Source organism: Mus pahari, chromosome 4 (assembly GCF_900095145.1).
Source record: "Mus pahari chromosome 4, PAHARI_EIJ_v1.1, whole genome shotgun sequence".
In the NCBI taxonomy this organism is placed as follows: Eukaryota; Metazoa; Chordata; class Mammalia; order Rodentia; family Muridae; genus Mus; species Mus pahari.
In genome coordinates, this window is record NC_034593.1 from 22,284,310 (window position 1) to 22,301,765 (window position 17,456).

The 17,456-nt window shown below is 50.9% G+C and overlaps 1 protein-coding gene across 4 annotated transcripts in view; it reads right to left on the reverse strand.

Moving 5' to 3' along the window:
- The window catches only part of Fndc3b (fibronectin type III domain containing 3B), a 290,533-nt gene that overhangs the window by 48,961 nt on the left and 224,116 nt on the right, over positions 1–17,456 (reverse strand). For all 4 annotated transcript variants that reach the window (XM_029537515.1, XM_021195296.2, XM_029537516.1 and 1 more), the window contains exons 12-14: positions 3,648–3,772; positions 2,540–2,714; positions 1,024–1,110 (exon numbers count right to left, since the gene is read on the reverse strand). In XM_029537515.1, the coding sequence (XP_029393375.1) occupies positions 1,024–1,110; positions 2,540–2,714; positions 3,648–3,772 (387 nt within the window). The remainder of the gene's footprint in view (positions 1–1,023; positions 1,111–2,539; positions 2,715–3,647; positions 3,773–17,456) is intronic.

A 17,456-nucleotide genomic window follows, 5' to 3' on the forward strand; every position in this document is an offset into this window, starting at 1 on the left:
AAAAAAAAAAAGAAAACACAGGGATAGACAGAACTTTATTTATGGAAAAGACACATGGTGCCACCTTGTGGACAATGTCAGTAGTACAGCTATGCTCTGGGTGCCAAGATTAAGTATTTTTAGCATACCAAGAAACAATTATATTCCTCAAATAGCCAGTCACAACATTCCACTTGATAATTTGACAAATACTGAAGTGACTAAATGCCAAATTAAATTACTAAGCCCTAAAATTAGAGAAAGGAGGGCGGAGAATCCTCAGGGCACGAAAGGAAATAGGGTGCTGTGCACAGGACCAACATAGGCCGCTGTGGCGGGAAGGCATTGAGAACAATGCAAAGCAGCAGCTGTCACATCTGCAGCTGTGACATGGATCCCTACTGCAATGTTACTGGTGGCTGTTTGTAAGCAAAGGCCCCCCAACCCAGCAGGTTACAACCCCTTTGGGATTCGAATGGCCCTTTTGCAGGGGTCTCCTAAGACCATCAGAAAGTGCAGATGTTTACATCACAATTCAAAGCAGGAACAAAATTACAGTGGTGAAATAGTAATGAGAATAATTTTATGGTTGGGGTATTAAAGGGTCACAGCATCAGGACGGCTGAGAACCAGTGGCCTAAACTGAAGAAGGCTGAGAACTGCTGATGTAAACCGAGGAAGGCTAAATTGTGGAAGGAATGGGACACTGAAGAGAAAAACAAACATGAGAGGAAAGGGTCTTCCCAGTGCGCACGTGGTGTAAAGGCCAGGGAAGGAGCGGGCACAGGGACACAGGCATCCGGTCAGGGCCTTCCCAGATGCGTACTGGCCCTGGCTAAGGCAACCCCACTACGGCATCTTCTTACATGGGTTCTTACTTAGAAACTCTATTTTTAAATTAAAATATGGTGGGTGCTTGGTAGTGTCAATGTCATTTTCAAAGTGCTGTCCATTTTCGCCCCCTTTTGGCCTGCAGACTCCATTTGAAACATAAGTGGAGAAGTGTCAACGTGTCAACATCAGAATCAAAAGGAGAAGACTTACCCTGAATTTATACTGTGTGCTCCGTTTGAGATTTTTCACAGTACACGTTAGGTCCTCTCCAGTGTATTTTGGGTGGAAATGGCTATCCTGAAGAGGCAAAGCCAGAAAGAGACATTGGAATCATAACATCGGAATCATAACGTCGGGCCTCGGTTCCTAAGAGTCCAGGGTTTCTATGCCGTGGCTTCGTGTTCTGAGCAGTAGCTAGAAGTCTGGCAGCTACTGCTGAGAGAGTACAGGTCCCACCATGCCACAGGTGGCATGCAGAGCCAAATGCAGCTGTCACTTGTCACACTGCAGGTCAGCCTTATTATAACAAAGGTGAAGCACTTTGAACATTCTATTTAACACTAGATCTGTCACAAGCCAAGCCTGTCGATTCGAAGCTGACACACTCCAACAGGGCCGTGCAACAGTGGACAGGCGAGGCTCCTGAGCTCATGGCGCCCCCTCCTGGGTAAGGGGAAAGCAGGGCTCAGATGGGAGGGACACACTCCTGTAAGGGTAGCCCTGACCAATACAGATGAATACAACTGAACTCAAGCCATAGCATTCTCTCCTTCCTTCCTCCCTCCCTCCCTCCCTCCCTCCCCAGCATCCTTCTGAGCATCAGGCTCCCTTCAGGCTCAAGAGAATACCCCTGCTAAAAGGTGTTCAGAGCCTGGTCCACAAGCCCTTACACATCAGCTAAAGAGGCAGTTTAAGAAAGAAAACCCTAACACAGACAGAAGGCATGCCATGTGGCACTGGAGGCTGGGAAGGGTACGGAGGCAAGGCGGGCGGGCGGGCTGCTGGAGCTCCTGAGGGGCTGCCACAGCAGCACGGGTTGATGAAGTATGGTGGCCACATGTGGCTCTCGGGATTCAAACTTAGTCAGTTAAAAGCTCAGCTCCAAAGGTCAGCAGCCATATTTCCAATGCTCAGCGCCACATGCCCAGCATAAACTATAGGACACTTCTACATGACAGAGACTTTCCAGAGTGGAGATGGAAGGAAGCGAGGGGAATTGAGAAAGGGATATGCAAGGCCCTCCCTGCAGAGGGCACAGGACATGCAAGTTCACGAGGCCGGGGCACAGTGGTATAAGCAACAAGGCCTGTGACGAAGCCACGCACATAAGCCCGGGTAGGTGGGAAGGCCCTGGAGAGCTGAGGCTCCCCTGCGAGGGTGCCGGTGGGTACCATGGACTGTGACTGTGTGGCAGGGATCGATCACACTGCAGCACACTGCAGCACACAGCGGTGATGTCCCGCTGGGGCATGGAGGAGGCAAGAGGACGGAAGGCGGGCCTAACTGGCTACCTCAGCTGTGGGGTGGCAAAGTCGATTGTATCTCTGAGTTATTTTGGAGGAGGGCTGGGGAGCTTTGCTGGCTGATTCTATCTGGGGTCAGTGGATGACTCGTTTGCAGAGTTCGGGGAGGACAGGGATGATGGCCGCGACAGGAGAGTGGCCCTGAGCTTGGGTAGTGAGTAAGGAGTGGACGCTCTGCAGGCGCGCAACGCTGTAGGGCTCACGTTCTCATCCTCCTGAGTGTCCAGGGTGTAGGTAATCACTTCTTCAGGCGAGCAGCCTTCTGGCCGGCTCCACTGCAGGGTGATCCAGGTGACGCCGGCTCGGACAAGCCGGGGAGCCGAAGGCATCTGAGGGATGTTTCCCAACGTGTAGCACACGACCTCCTGGCTGTAACCACTGCAGAGGAACGTGGGGAGACATGTGGGGACCGTGTCAGAGGGATCCTATACACAAGAGATGGCCCAGTAGAGCTTCAAACTGCCCTAGTGGGCTCTACAGTCTGCACTTACAAAAGCACGGGTGTCATGAGAGAGTAGGGCCCCTCAAAAGCACACCGTGCACCGTATTTATTGAGGTAAGAGCAGCGGCTACGGAGGGACTGCAGATGAAGGTGGGTGCCAACAAGCAACTCTACTGACAGAACCTGAGTCTCACAGTTTCCAACTCTGTGAGTGCTTCTAATTCATTTAAAAACTGCTCGACCATAGACGCCTTTATCGTGCCAATGTTTCCAGACTGAAACCTCTTAGGATATATTGGTTTCCAGGCACCGGGAGGTAGTTCTAAAAACTCTGTGATGTTTCCGAGGCTCTCCAGGCTAGGGCCACTGCACAGCCTAGTCTTTAAGGTGCAGCTATGAAAGAAAGAGATTTTTCCTCTTGATCAAGAGGTACCTGGCAAGAACTGAGATGTCTATTTTCAAAGCCCCTTAATCAACAGGCCCCTGGGTTAGGAGTGGCTTCTTTCATTTCTTCTGCTGCCTGCCTAGAGACACCTGTAAGTAGAGGCAGTCCAGGCTTCCTCTGGCTCTGTGACTTGATCAGAGCCGCTCGGCAGCCCTCTGTACCAGCGACAGTCACACAAATGAAAAGGAAGGCTCCGGAGGACAGGCCCATCGGGGCAGCTTCCTTTACAAAGCTCTCCTGCAGCCTTCCCCCATGGCAGCAGTGAGGCTGAGAGGGGTCCAGCTGGGCCGGCCACCTCCCTCCTCAGGATGTTCTCTGAGGTGCTCCACGCAGAGGCGGCATCCTCATACCTTCAGGCAACGTGAGAGGCTGCCAGAGCCGTGCCCTGACGGTTGACGGGCAAGAAGAAAAGGAGCCGCCGTACCTGGTGCCAATGTCGTTGCGAGCAGCGAGCCTGAACGTGTAGCCCATGGCTGGACAGAGCTTTGTCAGTTTGCAGTGCTTCTGGCTCCCAAAGAAACACTGTCTGAAACCGCTGTTCCTCTTCCCCTGGAGGAACACAGAGACAGCTCATCTCGCTGGAAGTCACCCAGATCACCACATTTATCTGTTTATTATCATAAAGCTTATTGATTCATTCATTTAAAAACTTGAAATTACTGTGCAGATGAATGGGGGTTTGCCATGACATTTCCAAAAGCATACAGTTGTAAAAAAAAAAAAAAAAAAAGCAATCAAATTACCATAAGAAAATGAAGGAATATTTTAAACAAAAGCTCAAATTTCCAGTTTGAATGAATGAAGACAACAGGAGGCAGGTACCCTGAGGAACCGGATTTGAACATGAAGCACCCCACCCACACGGAAGTAAACACAAAGGCCACACAGATCAGCCATCCAGGCCCAGGGCTCTTTGGACTTACACGCCTAACAGGGTTTAGTTGACAGCATAAGATGATGGATGGTTCAGACCCAGGGCGATGTGGCAGTTAAGAACTGTGGTCACTAAGATGCCTCTCACTCGTGTGGGTAGCCATGGCCATTGAACAAGGGAGAGTCTCATAGAGCCAAGGATCCACCTTGGAAGTGGCCTGGCCTTTCTCAGGAATCCTCACCCCCTACCCCCACCCCCACCCCCACTCCCACCCCATCTGTGCAGCCAGACTCCCTGCAGCTTCTTGTCTCTTCTATCACAGTGGCTCAAACCCCTGGAGACACACATCATGGTGGCCACGGTGAGTTGTTTGTTTACTGATTCCTAAATATTGGTCACAAGCCTTTGAATCACCCTGTCCACATCTGTTTTCTTCCCAAGGGAGCTCAAACTCTGTATAATGACTTGAACTTCATTGTTTGATAAGACTTGGAATATTGGTTGAATGCCTGTATCTAATCTCCCCACCACACACACATACACACACACACACACACACACACACACACACACACACACAGAGAGAGAGAGAGAGAGAGAGAGAGAGAGAGAGAGAGAGAGGAGTGCGAGTATGAGCATACATTCAAAGTTTCTTATGAAGAGTTTTCAAGTTCTTCTGTGTAAAAAGAAAACCTGTCATGTAGAGTGCCTGTCTGTCTGTCTGTCCTGTCTGTCTTTTGTCCTGGGGGTTGAGCCCAGGGTTTCAAACATGACAGGCAACCATTCCATTGCAGACTCACTCCCAACCCCCTCATCCCATTTTATTTTAAGACAGAGTCACCAAAGGTCCTCAAGCTGGCCTTGAATTTGTGATTCCCCCCTCACCAGTCTCCTGTGGGAGCTGGAGTACAGCCTGAGACTCTAGGCTCAGTCCTGCGGCTGGGGTCTCATGGTTCTACATTAAAGGAAAAAGACCATTTAAGCTGGGTCATGGTCAGAGACATAAAAATTCATATGAGCAGTTTTCTGAACAGCATTTCCACTCGAAATGAATATTATCTTATTGGTCGATCATGAAAACAGGGAAACACACTAGCCAGGCATGGGGGTGCACACCAGCAACTCCAGCCCTCAGAAGGCACAGGCAAGATGATCACCATAAATTTTGGACCAGCCTTGTCTACATATTGAGTTGGAAGCCAGCTAGGGCTACATGGTGAGACCCTGTTTACATTATTGACTGACAGAGGCACATCAGAGCGAATGCTCTCGACAGGTCCAGAGACCCCAGGAATGTGTCTGAAACTTGCAAATTACTTCCTAAAGCAGGGAGCCAGCGGTTTTCTTCTAAGCCAATTTAAGAATCTCTTTTCTGTAAGCAGCCTCTGAATATAGCCTGCTGAAACACATTCCAGGTGACATGTAATTAAGAACAAACACAAGCAGACAGACTAAACACAAACACGCAGAACCCTAACAGTGTAAATCCCATTTATAATCCAACTCCCCAACTCCTCCCCAACCAGGAGGGCCCTGACTCCAGTGGAAGCTCTGATGGTAAGATTTAAAGCTCACTTTGCCAAGGGTTCAGATACCTTCAGGTGCAGGATGGACGACGGGTGGAGCTGAGAAACAGAGCATGTTCCAGCATGACAGAGCAAAGCCACTGTGTGGCCGGTACACTGGGGGCCGGTATAAACACTGGTGGCCGGTACACTGGGGGCCGGCACACTGGTGGCTGGCACACTGGGGGCCGGTACACTGGTGACCGGTACACTGGTGGCTGGCACACTGGTGGCCGGTAACACTGGTGACCGGTACACTGGTGGCCGGCACACTGGTGGCCAGTACACTGGGGGCCGGTACACTGGGGGCCGGCACACTGGTGGCCGGTAACACTGGTGACCGGTACACTGGTGACTGGTACACTGGTGGCCGGTACACTGGTGGCCGGTACACTGGGGGCCGGTACACTGGCGTGTACACTGGTGGCCAGTACACTGGTGGCCGGCACACTGGGGGCCAGTACACTGGTGGCCGGCACACTGGGGGCCGGCACTGGCTTTCACCTTGAGTGCTCAGACTCACACAGTAGATTTACTCATGTGGAAGCTGCTTCTACATACATCAGCACAGTTCCGGCCAGCGTCCAGCTACACTACATGTGCGTCCTGTGTGTTCACAGTCATCTTAGCAGCAGGGAGATCTGCCTGTCTTCCTCCCCTGTTTGTGAACCCCCATCAGCACCAGGACTGTGGCACGGTGCACCAGCTACGGCAAACACAAGCAAGCTGGAGCAGCCGATGTGAAGACAGGCTCTGTCCCACTCTTGGTAGAAAAATGAAAGATAAGTTTATTTCAACTGGAGAAATGAATGGGAGGAGCCAGGCCCACACCCCTGGCCATTTTGAGGCAGACCTGGCTCCGAGGCTACTGACCTACTTTGGCATGAACTGAAATAACCCCTGCCATGTTTTGACCCGACTCCACTGCCAGAGCCTGTGAGTCAAAAAGAAAGGCAGCCTTTCAGGTTCACTGGCTTGCTTCCGTTCATAAACTTGGGCATGCCCCTGCTTGTTTCCACGGCTCACTCTGAGTTCATCTGAGGGCAGTATTAATCTTTACTAGAATGTGAGATCGTCTCGGAGCACAAACTGTACAGACCAGCCTTGGGCTGCTTCACTTGGCTTGGGGTTGGGCACTCCAAGCCTGACCTGCCTCCTTCTCTAAGTTCTATGACCCCTGCCCGCTTCTACCCAGATGGTGCCAGTTCAGGTGCTGACCCTGACCCTGACCCTGACCCTCAAACTCCTGGTCAAAACTGCTCTCGAAGAAAAGGTCTTGGACTTGCCAGCCAGCTGGCTCCTGTGGATGGCATCTACAGACCTTCCCATCCCAGAGATCACAGCCCTGCTCCCTTTTCCTGTCCTCGTGGAAAGAGAAGGACGCAGCTCACCTCCTCAGCCCTGCCGTGTGCTTTTGGAAGCCTGGTCACCACAAGGGTATCTGCCATGGTTCACCGGGCCTATGGTGCACACCTCACTCTCTGAATCTGGGCACGCAATTGCTTCTATTCCTGCCCCCACAGCCTACGGGAGCCACCTTATCACGGAGCGCAGAGCACAGCTCACATCTGCTTGCAGTCTTGGAGCGAGTGTGCATGTTACACTCTGCTCTCTGGGGTTCCTGCTCTCTGAGGAATGGCAACAACCTGCAACTTTTTCTGGCCTATAAAATGGTCCAAGCATGGAAAGGTGGAGGTGAGAGACTGGAGCTCACAGTGGGCGGAGCAGGACCTACTTCTGCAAATACTTTTAAGAAGTAATGGTCACCCTAGGGACAGAGACCTTTCCCCCAAAGAGTTTAGCTGCCTTTCTATACAGATGATCTTAAAATGAAATTTGGGGATAAATCACACATGTAAAAGATCTTAAGCACCGCACTACATTTTTTTCTTACCCTTTCTGCCTATCTAAATTTCTTTCTAATCTATAGTTGAAAATTAAAGTTGGCTATTATAAAAGTTTATACCTTTAGAAAAGTAATTTATTCTTCCTCCAAATTAAAAACAACAACACAAACAAACCAACAGCCCACCCCCCTCCTCTGCTGAGCTGTGGTGAGCAACCCGAGGGGTGCAGGGCAGTCCTGCTTCTTGAGGGCGGCAGACGACGGCAGAGAGGAGACCAGGGCGGCGCCCGTGCCCATGCACAGTCCCGGCCTTCCAGCTTGCTAAGCTGTGCTGAAGATCACATCTGGGTCCTGCCCTCTTACCATATCCCTCCCTCCCTCCCTCCCTCCCTCCCTCCCTGTCTCATGTGTCAGCATGGTGTGCCCTCCCCTGCCTCTTGGATTCTCTAATACTTCTTGTTCTTCCTTCTCACCTGAACACACAACAGAAAAGCAAGAGAAGAAAAAACCTTTTGTGTTGAAAAGTCCGTGCTCTTATATCTAACAGCCTGTGGGCTCAGCACCTAAACATTGAGTGGCTTATCAAGACTCAAGGCAGTCAAGAGAAGTCTAGGACACAGGGAGTGACACTGGACATGGAATTCTTTCGTTCATTTCTGTGGAAAAATAGTCACTCTCCAACTCCAGGCCTTAAATGCACATAGGCACTGTCTCCCAGAACCAGGGTACAGGAGTGACACACAGGGCTCTGCACTCCCGACAGACTGTCTGCCTCTGTGCTCGGGCATTCACTCTGAGCATGCCATGCCCTGAGAAATCTCCAAATCAGCAGGGACCTCTCCAGCAGACAACGGAACTGCCTCGGGACCCCCACTGGATCACTCGGGACCCCCACTGGATCAATGCTCCCTCACAACTGACCCTCAGGATTCACAGTGCTGACCCAAGCTGAATCTAATCCCTGCAATAGGGTCCGTGAAAGTACGTGACTGGGTATTTAACAGACCTGGGTCTGATGCCCAGTGCTACACAGACGGGGTGCTTGCCCACACCTGTGATCCCTGCATACGGAGGCAAAGGCGGTAGGATCGGCAGTTCAAATACAAGCCACTTGACCAAGCAAAGCTGAGGCCACCTTGTAACACACATGCGTCTCTCAAAAGGAACAATGTTAAAAATGTGATGATCGGAAGCCATTACTGTGTTAACGTGTTCTACGATTCTGTATGTCTCCTGTCTCAGCTTTAGCCAACTTCTGTTGTACATCCTGCATTACGGAGACAGAGGTCTGCAGAAGGCCTGAGCCTCACTTACCAAGTGCTTGAACGAAAGGTTCCACTTTTAAGTGCCCTAAGCGACGGGCATGCCCTTTCACAGCCATCCGATAGAGCAAAGGACCTTTCACATGGCTTTCAAAAAGTACTGCAGTCACAACAGTCACAGTCAAACATCTAGTGATGAACCCACAGTGCCTCTTGGGGACAATGTAGTTACTTCACTTTACAGAGCTGCAGTTTAGACCAAGCACAACATTTGGGCTCTCTCCCCCCTTCTCTCCCTCTCTTCCCCCCTCCCTCCCTCTCTCTCCCTCTCTCTCCCTCTCTCCCCCTCTCTCTCTCCAATACTGAGGATGGGACGCAGAGGCCTACACAAGATCGACAAGCACTGTACCACTGAGCTATGTTCCCAGTCCCTGGGCTGAGACTTTTTGCGTGCCATTCCAAGGTTTGAGCACATATAAACCAGCTTTCCCCAAGACCTCCACCCCTAGGTAGGCTTCTAGTTCTCTGAGAGGACACAAAGGAAATGAGATCCAGGAGAAAAGCCAATTTACTGAAGGCACAGCCTGCTTGAAAGCGGGTAGGGAGGTGCACAAAAAAGTACTTGATTCTGTTTATAGGACCTGACTAATTTTTAAGCTTAAAAATGGGTTTAAAAACAGCATGTTTCTGTTTGTGTTAATTTGACAAAGAATGTAACAGAAAGCTTTCTCCAGTGGCTCTTCCTCTACTGACTATCCTCAGGGCAGCTCTCCTCGGGATGTGGGAAGATGGACTTTCCACAAGGGCTGGCTTCTGCTCCAGGAGCTGAGCACTTCTGGGCTAATTCTACACACATAATTCACGAGCATCCCAATTAACTCAGGCTTGTGTTTGCCTGCCAGAGGAACCTTGTACCCTGTGGGAGCTGTGATGCTCTGGCTAACATTCCCAATTAGCTTGGCACCACCAGTGCTGGAAGAGGGGATGTTCAACCAAACTGGCACCGACCACTGAAGCTGGCTGGCATTTTCAATTGCCTTGAAATTAATAGATTAGCAATGCCCCCTTGTTTATTTTCCACAACATCTTCATTCTTGGCTCAGGGGGATGGGGGTGGATGGCTGAGCTGGCAAATGCTTGCCATAGAAGCAGGGGGACTGAAGCTGTCTCAGAGTCCACACAGGAAAACGGTGCACTGGTGCACGCTTGCGATCCTAGAGCTGGGGATGTAGACACACAGGTTCCCGGGGCTGCCTGGTCTACCTGTCTCAAAAACACAAAACAGAACAAAACAAGAAGGCAGACAGTGCCCGAGGAATGACACCTGCCGCCACACACCCCCATATGAACACAAACATCCACGAATGGCTAAGCTAAGGGTGCTAGGCCCCACCCACGATGAACGAGTTCTCTCTGGCCATGTTTGCATCCTTTCTGTCTTCCCACTGTTCTCACTGCACTTTCCAGAGTGGCTACTGCCTGCTAAGTAAGTTACATGAAGTTGATTGTACAGTGTCACGTACAGTGGACCATGGCTATGGGTTGCAGACACGGACCAAGTCACTGAGCTGGGCACTTCCTGCAGCAGTCTAGTTTAATGTGATAAAAATTCAATTGAAAACCAAAAGAAACAAGGCTGCACTGGCCAAATGAACTTCTGCCAGGTTCTATGCTATGGTTTAGTCTGCTCATGCATCTATATTTAGACGTTGTTCCAGGACTGGCAGACTCTAGGCAACATCAAAGATAAATACTGGCTTGAGATGTGTTCAGCAAGCTATATAATAGCTGAGGCTCACGAAGGGGAGCTGGGGACACTGCACATCTGGGTAGATTTAGAGTTTCCAGTGCCAGGCCCCGCTCTACCCTCAGAGGCACAGTAACCTTTCCAAGTCAAGATGGAGGGGCGGGGTGGTTTGTAGCGGCATACAGGGAACAGGCACAGCACATCTTTTAGCCCCGGGAACACTAGGTACTCATTTCCCACGGGAGGCGTGGTTACCGGAAACAGGCAGGGGTGGTCACTGGGGCCTTGGCTTAGAGAAGCTGACATGGTTTCTCTACAAGTTTCTCCAGATACTGGTGTACATCTGGACCCTGGCGGGAGCAGGAAACAAGCTGAGAATGTTCCAGTGGAAGGGGAAGGAACAGAGGCAGCTAATAGGAGAAGCAGTTGCCTGGGGCTGGGGAATGGCTCAGTCCTGGGGCCCCTGCATCTGGAATATCAGTGTTGGGGAGGTGCAGGTGAGACTCAGTGTTGGGGAGGTGGAGGTGAGACTCAGTGTTGGGGAGGTGGAGGTGAGACTCAGTGTTGGGGAGGTGGAGGTGAGACTCAGTGTTGGGGAGATGGAGGTGAGACTCCCTGGAGCTTGCTGGCCAGTCTTGTGGCAGTGCTGAGCTAACTCAGAGAGCTTGTGGCTCAAAAAGCAAGGTGAAGATGACTGAGGAAGAAACATGAAACCAACCTCTGCTTTCCACACATTTATCTCTCTCTCTCTCTCTCTCACATGGGGGTGGGGGAAGGAGGGAGGGAGGGAGACAGGCAGGCAGGCAGGCAGGCAGGCAGGCAGGCAGGCAGGCAGGCAGGCAGACAGACGTGACCTGTATAACTGACAGGTGACTGAAGGATGCACCGCTTTGGTACAGTAGATACATACTGATAGAACAGGTACAAGGGATTGCGACAAATGTTTGCGATTTCAGACGAACTTCCCCGAAAAGTCTGCTTCCCAGTCCACACCCCATTCTGTTCATCTGCCAATTAAAGGAAGAATCTGGCCCTGGTGCCAAGGTCCTTGCAGAGAGCTCCAGTGCTTCTGGGTTCTGGTGTGCTGGTTATAGGCTTATGTCGATGTGACACAAGCTAAAGTCATCTCAGAGGAGAGAGCCTCCATTGAGAAAATGCCTCCATAAGATCTGGCTCTAAGTATTTCCTTAAGTTAGTGACTGATGGGGGAGGGCCCAGGCTTGTGAGTGGCACCAACTCTGGCCTGGCGGTCCTGAGTTCTTTAAGAAAGCAGGCTGACCAAGCCAGTAAGCAGCACCCCTCCATGGCTGTTGTATCAGCTCCTGCCTCCAGGTTCCTGTCCTGTGTGAGTTCCTGTCCTCCATGGCCGCTGTATCAGCTCCTGCCTCCAGGTTCCTGTCCTGTGTGAGTTCCTGTCCTCAGTTCCTTTGAGGATGAACTGTGTTATGGAAGCCTAACTCAAACAGTCCCTTTCCCTGTCAAGTTTCTTTGCAACTTCCCCATACTTCAGGCTTTCGGGAAGCCTTGGATGTGGTGGTAAAGCCTCACGAGACGGTGAACACTACCACTTTACAAGCTAAGGTGTAGCTTCCCACACAAAGCCAAAGATGAACTCAGACAGATGCATGCTCTGTGAGCCCTTAACCCCATGCCAGCCCCCATAGGTACAGTCACTAGGAATGACCCAGGACCACATGGCCTTGGACAAGCAGGTCACTCAGCCAGGTGCTAGCACTGAGGAATAAAACCTAGGATAGGGGGGGGGAGGGAGGGAGGGAGGGAGGGAGGGAGAGAGAGAGAGAGAGAGAGAGAGAGACCAGACCCACGGCTAGATACAACCTTGGAAGGTTCACAACCTACATCTATTAGCCAGGCCCTTCTGCTGGACTCTACAGCCTTTAGCTCCACTAGGAATGGGAGACATGGTGTTCCAACCGCAGCCTGTGGAGGCCATTCCAGATTCAAAGCAGAGTAAGCTTCCCTTGTGGGTTTTGGGGCGGTCACTCTGTCAAGTGGTGCTGAACTTCCATTATTCCTAGGATAGGCGATATGTGACCAGAACAGTCAGACAGTCACACGCAAACTCATTTGTGACAAGCAGCGGTCTGAAAGGTTATCAGCTCTGGAGCCAAGCAAGAGACGGTGAAGCCAGCTTGATCCTCCAATGAGCCGCTCCGTGAGTCAGGACACACCCCAGTGGCTTGTACAATGTAACCATGGGTAGAGCATAGCCTGTGGCCTATGTCACTAGCTGCTAGCCTTTCTGTCCTCTGGCCTTAGCACTAAGTATCTGCGGGTTTCTGAGGCTGGAGGTCCGTTCTTGGTGTCAGAGTGCTGTAGGGTTTTCAGTCACTGGGGTCCCAGATATTAACTTCCTTTCTTAGCCAGCTGAGTCGCACGTGAGGAAGATTCTGGTGAACTTGAATCATTTCAACCGACAGGACTGTTTTCCTGGTTGCTGCATATTTTGCCTCCATGTTGCAGGCAGAAGCCACGCTAACAGCATGGCAGCATCTGAACATTGATCTGTGACTAGCCCAGCAGCAGGAGTCCTGTTTAAACTCCTAGAAGATGGTTTATTCACACGGTCCTCACTACCGCCTTTCCTACTCGGATCTCAACATCAGCAAGGATGGGGTCATCCGTACATCAACAGGGAGGGGTCAATACCCTGAATTTCTGTTGCTAAGTCACCTTCTCCCATCATAATGTACCAGTGCTATGACATAACAGACATCTCTCCAGAGAAGATACCAAGGCTCAGTACAACTGATCCCGAGGTACCAAGACCCAGAGGCAGACAACACAGAGGCTAACCCATTCCAATCCAGGTCAGCAGCTTCCCACTGGCACACACAGCCACAGCAGTCTTAGGAGATCATCAATGGCTGGTGGACACACACACACACACACACACACACACACAATATCTAAGTATAACTTAGAAGCTAAGTTTCTACCAATGTTTCCTTTATAGCACTTCTTTTCTAAAATAGAAAAGGTTCTTATTTAACCACAAAATACAGGGTTTTTGTTTTTTTTTAAAGTTTTTAAAAGTTTTTTTTTTTTTTTAAAGGCCAGTTCTCCATCCATTTAGAAACCACTAGACTGAGGAGGCTCTCGCTGTATTGCTCCCTAACCTAGAGACCTCTCCTGCTTAGACTCCAGCCAGTTACTCTATATCAGTTTAAACTCATGGGTAACCACGTTGGCTGGCAGTAGATGAACAGAGTAAGTCAGTCTGCCCTGGACTGGTTCTAGAGAACTCTCTCCTACCTCTGCTACAGATGCGGGGAGCTCCTTAAGATGGATGCGACACCAAGGTGCTCAAGTGTTGGAGACCAGGTTGAGAAAACCCAGGCATCTCACAGCCCGGGCATCTCACAGCCCGGGCATCTCACAGCCCAGGCATTTTTACAGCATGCAGCTGAGAGCCATATAGTTCTTTGTTTGGAGCCAGTTGCCCCCTCTCTCTGCAAGGCCGTTTGGTGGGAACCAGCAAGATTCCGGCCCTAAGCAAACATCAAGGACTGAGGGAGTGTTCTTACATTCCAGAGCTGCCCGGAGCTGTCACCTTGGGCTGTTAACAGAAACTGGACTTTGAGATAAGCTGCCTGATGTTCCAGAGCAGTGATGCCAAGGAACTGAGATAAATCACAAAAGTTCCAAATTCCCAATTAGCCTCCCCATTTGTCCTTCACTGAGCTTCTTTTGATCACTCCCTAACCCCTTGCTGTATTGTATAAAGCCTGAGCATTTTCCCTTAGTAAATGAGACTATGACAAGCATGCATGGTCTCCGTCTCTTTATCCCATTTCTCTTTAGGTTTGTGATCCCCCTTGAGGACCAGGGAATAACGTGTCCTGCGGGATGGGATACTGAAGGTGAGTGGGCACAAGACCTCACAACTTAGAGAATTTGCCAGGGCAGTAATAGGAATGGTAATCCCGGTTCTCCCTCCCTCTCCACTGTCTCCCTACAGGAAGGAAGCCTTGTGCTGAGAAAACCACTACTAAACAGAGCTTTGCTGCTGTTTAATAAAAATGCTAAGGGGCCTGGTGAGACAGCTCCTTAGGTGAAGTGGCTTCCACACAGGCACAAGAATCCCTCAAGCCATGTGAAAACCCAGGTGCTCCCTGGGAAGGGGGGGGGGGAGGGAAAGAAACAGGCGGGCCTTTGGTAGCTCACGGCCAATCATCCAATTGAAACCTGACTTGAAAATGACCTTCTGCCTTCAGGCACCTAACAGGAAGACTCCTGAGGGGCAGTCTCTGGCTAGACATCTGTGTCAAACTCCAGAGGTCATGTGAGTCACAGCGGCAGGGACCCTTGTCTGGTGAGGAAAAGCCACACCACTTTAAGTAATGAAAACCAACCTGAGTCAGGTGATGAACTGACCTCCTAGCCAAGTAGAAAAGGATTCCAGAAGGTTCTACTCTTATGCTTCATCTCCACAGCATGGCTGCTTATTCCATGTAACTTTAAAAACTGCGGAGTTATCAAGCTAGTTACTGGAGCAGAAAAGTACCTCACTCTTTCTTACTGAAGCCCCATGAGCAATGCTCAAGTAAACTGTTTGTACTGAGAAGGTAATGGCCGCAGGCTTGAAGGAGCTGTCAGTCGGCAGCTCTGCTCTGCTTCTGTTCCTCACTGTAGCCCTGCCCCACTCCCCAGCTCTGTGGACACAGCACAGCCACAAGCCTGACTTTCAGAAGGAGGCTTGAAAGCTGGGCTTCCGGAAGGCCCTGCACTTGAAGTTTCCTAGTACTTTCAGATTGGGTCACTCCTCACCCTACTGGATGGCAGTTATAAACCGAGTTTCCTAGAGCAGCAGCCACCGCAGCTGTGCTGTCCACTAAAGCCTGGGGCTCCAGAGGATGCACAGGACCGTGGTTCCAACCTCCCCTCAAAGTGATGACCCTTGGCCGAGGGGGAGGACACGTGGGGAGGGAGCTCTTCCTCTGATCAACCTTCTTTGAGACTTATTTAAAGATGGATAACTTTAAAAAGTGCTTTTACATTGTTTTGGTGTGTGCCTCTGAATGTGTGCACACGTACAAGGTGTGTGTGGGAGTCCGAGACAATCGGAAGTAATCAGTTCTCTCCTTCCACCATGGGACCCAGGGATTGAGTTCAGGTTGTCAGGCCTGGCAGAAGAAAGGACCTTTCCCCAGTCCTGCCCTGTCCTGTCCTGTCCTGTCCTTTCCCTTTCCCCCCTCCCTCCCTCCCTCCCTCCTTTCCTTCTTCTTCATTTTTCATGCATTTTATTCTTGGGAAGTGATCTGACCCTCCACATACCCCACAATCTTCTGGGACCCAGGTTTAGTTCTGCAGCCCCTGGACCGCCATGAGGCTCTGGGAGTGTGGCTGAGGCACTGGAGAGGGAGGGGAGGGGAGGTGTGATTCCAGGGAGGGTGAGGTAGGCAGAGGCAGTGGCTGCTGGCATTATCCACCCTCCCAGTCTCCGGCCCCACCATGTTGTGCTAGGAGTGGGGCCTAGAAGCAGGCCCTGCCCCAGGGGCACCGGCTCTTGAAGGTGGTGGAGGAGGAAGCCTCCGAGCTGCAGCCAGGGCTTCCTGTTTTCTCATCCTGCAGGCCAGATGTTGGTTGCCTTCCGTGAACACCTGCCTGCTTTTCTTGTAGCCAGGGCTTGGCTAACACGGCAATGCTGACTCAAGCCAGCTGCCCCAAGGAACTGCTGATTCTTCCGTCATTTAGAAACAATACTATTAGGCTATTCTGCTAGAAATTTCACTTCTAAAATGATAAACAGCAAGAATGAACTAATTGCTCTTGCTGGTGGTCTCACTGCCACGAATTCTATGGAACCATTTTTTAAGCTTCTCATGTGGCTAGAAAGAAGAGAAGCAGGGTTTAAAGCAAAGAAGTAACTGGATGAAAAAACAGGAAGAGCATGAGGCTAGCTTTGCTCATTTCCGTATTGCTTGCATATGTTCCAAAGAGAAGATGCACCAAGAGCCTGTTCAGCTACCATGCTGTCCTCATCATAGGGCAGGTTGCCATGTGGAGGCAGTAAGCGGTATGCACCAAGAACATTGAGTCATAAGTGAACCCATCAAGTAATACTGAGAACAACCCCTGAATAGTCTCTGATCAGAAAAGGCGACCACAGGTCACCTACTCCGTGACAGCATGGCTGCTTGCAAGCTGCTGGCCGTCCTTGCTGCCACTGTGCAGATGGGATAACTGAGGACCTACAGGGTAAGCTGCACGGTGTAAAGTTGGGACAGAGACTCCATCTCCTAATCTTGGCGCTCTTGAAGATCCTGTCCTGCCAGGGCTTCCAACAGCCTTTCAAGGCGATTGTTAACTGCAGGGCACAGAACCCTTTGTTGACCTGTAGGTAAAAGGCAGCCCAGCATCTCCAGCAGTGGTCAGAAGTCAGGCCCAGCAGGAGTTTAAAGGTAGGAGAGGAGCGATGAAGGGCACAAACAAGGCTATGATTAAGGAGAGAGAAAGGCAGGAGGGGACCATGCAAATGCATAAGGCCCCAGGCTGACCACGGAGTATTTGTGGTGACTGGTCCAGGGTGGGTATCATGGCAGCACAGCCCTCAATCTATCTCACAGGAAGGGTGAGCTGCCCTGCATCTGCACGTGCCTACAGGGGGCCTGCCCAGGGGGCCTGCCTAGGGGACTTCCCACTCAAGCACTCGGCTCCTCTGAGCTTCCCAACAGACCTAAGACAAACAGCAAAAAGCACAGGACAAAGGCCACACATGGGGGTAAGGAGGTGGCGCGGCTGCTAATGCGCTTACAACGTAATAGTGAAGACCTGGGTGTGATCAGCAGCTCTCACATAAAACCCAGTGCAATGTACATGCTTGTGATGTCAGCACTGGGGAGGCAGAGATGTTTGTGATGTCAGCACTGGGGAGGAAGAGATGTTTGTGATGTCAGCACTGGGGAGGCAGAGATG